General features: G+C 44.6%; 1 protein-coding gene across 1 annotated transcript; it reads right to left on the reverse strand.

The window, feature by feature from the left end:
* Positions 1-3,324: 3,324 nt before the first annotated feature.
* Positions 3,325-5,917, reverse strand: nefla (neurofilament light chain a). The gene is made up of 4 exons (XM_015976845.3): positions 4,800-5,917; positions 4,604-4,728; positions 3,910-4,343; positions 3,325-3,828 (listed from the first exon to the last, which is right to left on the reverse strand). The coding sequence occupies exons 1-4, from the start codon at positions 5,841-5,843 to the stop codon at positions 3,503-3,505; spliced, it is 1,929 nt and encodes a 642-aa protein (XP_015832331.3). The 5' UTR covers positions 5,844-5,917; the 3' UTR covers positions 3,325-3,502.
* Between the last annotated feature and the right edge of the window lie 1,027 nt (positions 5,918-6,944).

The following is a 6,944-nucleotide window of genomic DNA, read 5'->3' on the forward strand; positions in this document are numbered from 1 at the left end:
AGGGTAACTTTAACCGTGCGGAGACAAAGAGGAGGTGAAAATTTGATATCAAGTTCAAAGAGAATGTGCGCTGCAGAACACTCTGGGGAGCAATAGGGGTTGTATGAACTAGTCGACTTCACTATAGTGACTTTTTATGCCTGTCATCGACTAGTCGCTGTCACGTGATAATGACCGGCAAGATGCAGCCCTCGGAAAAGACAGCAGCCTGCTGTCAGCAGGTGACAAGCTCCTGCGCATCGGGGGGGGGGGGGGCAACGCGGTGTGCCAGAGCGTCGGTACTGACACGCGATCGTTCATGTCGGTTCATTTCCTTTAATGTTTTCTGTATTTTATTTGCGCCTGATGTGTTTCGCTGCTGTGGAGTGGGCGCATCACCTTGTCCTCCGGTGACGCACCGATCACTGATGCGGCCGCCAAGCAGCGAGCACTCCGCTGTTTTTGCGGTCGGTAGATCTGCGTCCTGAGCACGGCCACAGTAACATTATCAAATCAGGTGTCGCCACCTCAAAAACTAATTTAACACGTGATCGTTCATGTCGGTTCATTTCCTTTAATGTTTTCTGTCTTTTATTTGCGCCTGATGTGTTTCGCTGTGGAGCGGGGCGCATCACCTTGCCATCTGGTGACGCACCGATCACTGATGCGGCCGCCAAGCAGCGAGCACTCCGCTGTTTTTGCGGTCGGTAGATCTTTTAGAACTGCAGCTCAAAGGTAACTCATAAGGTGAATATATATGAACCCAGGTAGCAGTTTGTTGAGAAGCAACATGTCTTTAAACCAAAGAGTGTTCAGTCAGGAATGTAATTTGTTATGTAACATGAATTTGTTTGTTACCCTCAGGAGGTGTCCTCTGTGGCAGCCATTTTGAAGCAGCTAAAGAGGAAGCCCGCCTCTTATGCTGCCTTTATATAGGAAATGCCTGAGTGGACTGATGTGATTGGCCGACTTGAATTGGAGGGGGGGTCGGAGAGTATATAGGTGGACTGCTGGGTGTGGCAAAGGGGTCGTTTTTCCTCTCTGAAAGTGACAGAGACTGCTAAGAGAGTTGGATGGGTGGCCATTTTGAATAGTGCTGGGATTTTCTGATTTTGTTTTTCGGACCAGAGGAAATAAAACTGGTTTTCCTTGTCTATCGACCAAGTCATCATGTTTCTTTTGTCCTCACTACACTTCACTGTGTAACAGTGGTGTCAGAAGTGGGATAAGAAATGAGAGGACGTGGAAGAACCCGTGGGACATAGAAAAGCCCTCTTGATGACATGGAAGAAACAGAAGGTCGGACAATGGAGCTAGATACACTTCCTGAAGGAGTCACAGGTGGCGAAGAGGATTTTGAACCAGTGGTACGGCCTAAGCAGACTACAGTTGGTACTGTGAGTAAAGAACTTTCTGAACTTGACATATTTCTTTAGGATTGAGAGGAGATGCAGGAAGATAATAAACAGGCAGGACAGAAAAACAGTCAAATAAAAACAAGTTAGTTTTTGTACCTGCTGGTTGCAACAAACAGACACCATCGAAGGTAATCAGAAGTGAGGAACAGAAAATGAAATAATTATTTTAATGTTTAGAGCAGCAGGAACTCAGAGAGGCTGCAGGTGCAGCAGTGAGTTTGCGGCCGCTGCGCAGGGGGAGGGGGGAGATGGCTGAAGCAGAAACTACCGTTGTTAAAAGAAATGTGTTTAACTTTGAAAATGTGGGCGCAATTTTAATTGTCAAAAACTCCAGCGAACCATTAGTTCATTTTGCTCAAATAGAAATAGAGGCCTGTCTCTAATTCTGGCCCTCCTTCCAATAAAGGCCTGGAGCTTGATGAGCTTGAGTCAAATACAGGCCTGGGCCTGTATTAGAGGATTTACGGTAGTTATACTATGTTGTTAAGATGCATGAAAAATGTTTTAAGCTAAATTGTTTTCCAAACTTGCTATTTAGTTTTAATGTCCACACCAAGACAAAAACAAATACCAAACATTGAGTTTGTGCACACTTTTAAATCCTTTGGAGCCTTATCAACCAGTCAAACCTTTTTTAACCAGGATAAGCCTTGTTGAAATGAAGAATCACTGGTAGCCAGACATATTTCCTGACACATTCAACATACTAACATCATAGAAGGACATGGCAAAATGCATAAAATAGTAGCACATCAGCTATCACACTAAAATCTAAAGGCAATGAATGGTCAGTCATAAAATTCTGTAATAAAAAATGTCCAAAATCTCCTGCGGCAATGGATTGTGGGTAATACACTTCACTTATGCATTATAATAACATGTTTGATATTTGAGGGTATTGACACTTTCAGCTTGTGTATGTTAATGGATGCCAGGTCCAGGGAGTGTGAATAAGTAGTCCTTGGTCTTCAGCTCCAGGAAGTTGTCAAAACAGCACTTAGTAGTAGGTTACAGACTTGGCAAGTAACTTTTTATTCTGACATGTATGAATGTTTAGTTTCTTTTTTATGTTATTTGTATTTTTGTTTTATTTGACATACAGCTCAAACTTTAGTGAGCTGTAGATTAAAGTGAGCTCTTCCATAAGACCGGTCGACCAAAGGGTTAACATCATGTTAGCCAACGTACAGCTGACATTGGAAACATGAGAATATGGTACAAAAGTCATTTTATTTTTATCTTGGACTGACAGACCATCTAAATAGTCAGGAACAGTTTGGAGTTTTGGATTAATTAGCTGATTAGAGTGCAACACTTTGAGTCTGGAAAATTGAACCTTTTCACAATATTTTAGTTGTCTGAGATTTTGAATGTGGGGCTTTCTTAAGCTGTAAGCCATAATTATCCCAATTACAACAAATAAAGTCAAGTTAAAGTCCCATTAGTCATCATAACCTGGTGAAATTAGTCTCTGCATTTGACCCATCCTTGTGGGGAGCGTTGAGCAGCAGCTGTGGCTGCGCTCGGGAACTATTTGGTGGTTTAACCCCCCAAACCAACCCCTCAAAGCTGATTGTCAATCAGGGAGGCACTGGGTCCCAAAGTCTTTGGTATGACCCGACTGGGATTTGAACCTTGATTTCCCAGTCTCAGGGTGGACGCTCTACCACTAGGCCTCTGAGAAGGGTTGCAAAATCTGTCTTTGGATGTAGTGATCTCATTCATTAGTTTCACCTTTTAAGTTGAATTAGGGACAAAAATGAACTTTTGAAACATATTTTTTAAAATTTTGCCTGTGTAAAAAAAACTAATTCTACTAATGTGGATCAGGAGTCACCACACCCTCACACAGGATTGAGAATCATTTATTGAATCACCCAAAAGTCAAACACTCACGTTGTCATTCAACAGACATCACAGTCACCAGGATTTTTGCAGTGAAATATTTATTGATTATTCTGGACATTGACAAGCGGTTACCTTGATCAGTAGCTGTAAATTGGCTATTGGATAGTTCTATTGAGCACCGTGTAACAAGCAGACTCGACAGCGCTGATGTCTCATCCTGTTATTGAGCTGCAATCTGGAAACTCACAACACCTTTGTTACTTTTTGTCCTGAGTGCTTTTCTCCGCTGCAGGCTCAGGTTTGGACGGTTTCTCCACAACTTTCTCTTTTTTTGCGTCATCTTTCTTTGGAGCAGGCTCCTTGATGTCTTCAGCTTCCTTTTTGGCATCGGCCTTTTCCACTTTCTCCTCGCTCTTTTCAGATTCCTCTTTGATCTCTTCTTTGTCCTCAGCTCCTTCTGGTTTTTTCTCCTCTTGTGCTTCATCTTTGGCCTCACACTCACCTCCTTCATCTGCTTCTCCTTTCTCTCCCTTATCTTCAGCAGCTTCTTCCACCTCCTTTTTTTGCTCCTCTTCATCACCACCTGTACATTTCAAATGAACCTTATTATCCAAATGTAAATTTTTAAGTAAATAATGAATATGATGCAAAAATATACACTAACCCTCTTCTTCCTCCTTAGCATCTTCTTCCTCCTTTGCTTCCTCATCACCCTCTTTCTCTTCCTCTTCCTCCTCCTCCACTCCTCCCTCTTCTTCTTTCTCCTCTCCCCCCTCCTCCTCTTCTTTTTTCTCCTCTGTTTCCTCTCCTCCTTCCTCCTCCTGTTCTTTCTCCTCTTCCTCCTCCTTCTCCTCCACCTCCTCTTCCCCAGGGGGGCTGGACTCTGCTGGTTGGGCGTGGCTGGCTGAAATGAGCCCCTCAGTGGTGCTGACACTGGAACTCAGCAGGCGGGATGTCAAAAGATAGGAGGTGCCAGAGCTCAAGCTGGAGAGGATGGGCCGGGTGAATATGGGCGGAGCCATGGCATGGGTGTACAAGGAGGCCACACCCCCATGAACGCCCACACTAAAACGAGATTCCTCCCCTTCCAAAAGCTTCCTGTAAAAATATGAGGGTTGAGAACAAGAGAAGTTAGAAATGTGTCTTTATTTACTCGCTAATTTCAGAATTTTGTCTAAAATTATTTTTAATAAAAAAAATGAACCTACATTTTAAATGTAAATTGCTGAATTTGCCAGTGAACTTTTCTAGCATGCCTGTTTTTCTTAGTTAAAATCATTTAAATACTTTTTTTTTTTGCTGTAATAAGATAGAACACCCAACTTCCAAACTATAATTTCCCATAATGTCTGTATCACCTGTATGCAGCAATCTCAATATCCAGGGCCATCTTGACATTCAGAAGGTCCTGGTATTCCTTAAGGTAGCGTGCCATTTCCTGTTTAGTGCCCCTCAGATCATTCTCCAGCTCTGCAATGGTGTCCTACATAAAAACCAGCATAAATATCCTAAAACGGACACGGTTAGAACCAATATCACATCATTTGTACTTACGTGCATCGTAGCTATCTCAGCGCTCTGCTTATCCTCTATCTCATGCAGCTGCCTCTCAAGGGACTCATTGAGGCCCCTGCAGGCATCGATCTCCAGCAGGCGTGACTGAAGCTGGCGTCGGTACTCTCCTGCTTCATCCTTGGAGCTTTTCACTGCGTTGGTGTGCTGGACTACTGTTTCTGTTAGTGAGCCCACCTTACTTTTGAACCACTCCTCGGCCGTCTGCATATTCCTTGCTGCCAGCCTCTCATACTGGGACCGGATGTCCCTGAGAGCCCCAGAGAGATCTGGAGTGGCGGCCTCAGACTCCACAGCCACCTGGACGCCCAGCTGGACTTGAGCTTGGAGTTCTGCCACCTCGCCTTCGTGAATCCTCTTGAGGAAGGCTAACTCCTCCAGTAGAGTTTCAACACCCTTTTCCAGCTCAGCCTTTCCCAAAGCAGCCTCGTCTGCCTCCCGACGGGCCTCCATCAACCTGGCCTCTGCCTCTTCTCGAGCCAACATTTCCTCCTCATATCGACTTTGCAGTGAGCTCAGAGTTTGTTCCAACCGGTCTCTCTGTCCCAGGACAGCCTGATGCTCTGCACTCACCTCATCGACAGCTGCCCTCAGGGATCGGGCCTCCTGCTCATACAGAGCTCTGAGACGGGACGGTTCAGCATGCTTTTGCCTAAGCAGCAGCAGCTCTGCCTCCAGAGCACGGTTCTGCTGCTCCAGCTCACGCACCCTCTCGATGAAGCCTGCAAAACGGTCATTGAGCTCCTGCAGCTGGCTGCGCTCTTGTGTGCGTACCGTTCGGAACTCGGAGCTGATCTGGGCTGCCTGGCTGAGCTCCAGCTCCAGGGAAGAGGCTGGTGAGGAAGAGGAGAACAGCACCCGGCTGGGAGAGGAATACTGCTTGCGGGATGAGGACAGTGGGGGTGCATGGGAGGAGTAGGCGGGGTGGGTCCTCCCTCTGGTAACCACCACACGAGGGGAAGGCTCAGCATACCAGCGTTTGTACAAAGAGGAGGTGTAGTACGGGTCATATCCGAGGCTACTCATGGCTGACGGCTGGAGAGATGGGCTGCTGTCTCTCCTCTGTGTGTGTGGAGGTGTGTGTGTGTGTGTGGAGGTGTTAACAGGGCTCAGGTCTAAGCCCCGACTGCCTGCTGCAGCAGCAGGCTGAGCTTTTATAGTCGGACGGAGGAGTCTGACGCAAGCACTTTCTCTAAGCTCTGACAACGCAGTCTCCATAGGCTCCTACTGCAACAGCACACACTCAGAGGAAACTCGTGCAGTAGGGAAAGAGGCAGGACAGAGGTATTTTCACAGAGCAACAAACATTAGTGCAAAGTAAAAACACAAAATGATTTCCTGATTTTTATGTTAACCCTCTCAGGCTCAAAATAAGTGTTGATAAAAGGATGAACAACTAAGTTCTTCAGGGGTACTTCTGAGTTAAAAAATGCTCATGAAACACGTATGTGGAGTAACCCGGTAGGTTTTAACATTGCTAATCTGCAACGCCTGCCTCCAGAGGGTTGAGGCAGACTGTCTCATAATTTTGCAGCAAGCATATTTTTATTTCTCAAATTTGTTAAAAAAAATACGTATGGGTGAAATAGTATTGCTGTATTCTTAGGAAGGGAGAGGGTGTCCTGATTTATTAAGACTGATGCAGAATGTCTCCTCCTGGTGAAGCAAAGAACTACAATCACAGCCTACAAACCACTCGCGATGATAAATTCACTCAGCAGAGGGTTACTGAACTGTTAAATCACAAAACAGCAAGAAAAACTGCAAAGATTCCTGTTTAAATGTATATGAATTATTTGTAGAAATGTAGAATAAACAGTATTTCATAATGACATATAGGTGGATGTGTCATGTTCTGTTTATATTTACCCTTTTTCCTGACACGATGCTAATATACGGATACCATCAAACATCAAAAGAATAAAAGTTTATTATTTTGTGTTTTGAGTTATTTTAATGTTTTCTCAGAATAAATAAAAGGCTCCTGTCTTTCCTTTAGCTGTTGTCTCATGTTTCATAAAAGAGACAAACATTTGCTCTCATCTGCAGAATAGATTTGCCTGGAGTTCAATTACACCCAGTTGCTGACATGCATTTTTCTTTTATCGGCGAGTTAGTGAATCTGTG

The sequence above is a fragment of the Nothobranchius furzeri genome, chromosome 6, assembly GCF_043380555.1.
Source record: "Nothobranchius furzeri strain GRZ-AD chromosome 6, NfurGRZ-RIMD1, whole genome shotgun sequence".
Classification (NCBI taxonomy): Eukaryota; Metazoa; Chordata; class Actinopteri; order Cyprinodontiformes; family Nothobranchiidae; genus Nothobranchius; species Nothobranchius furzeri.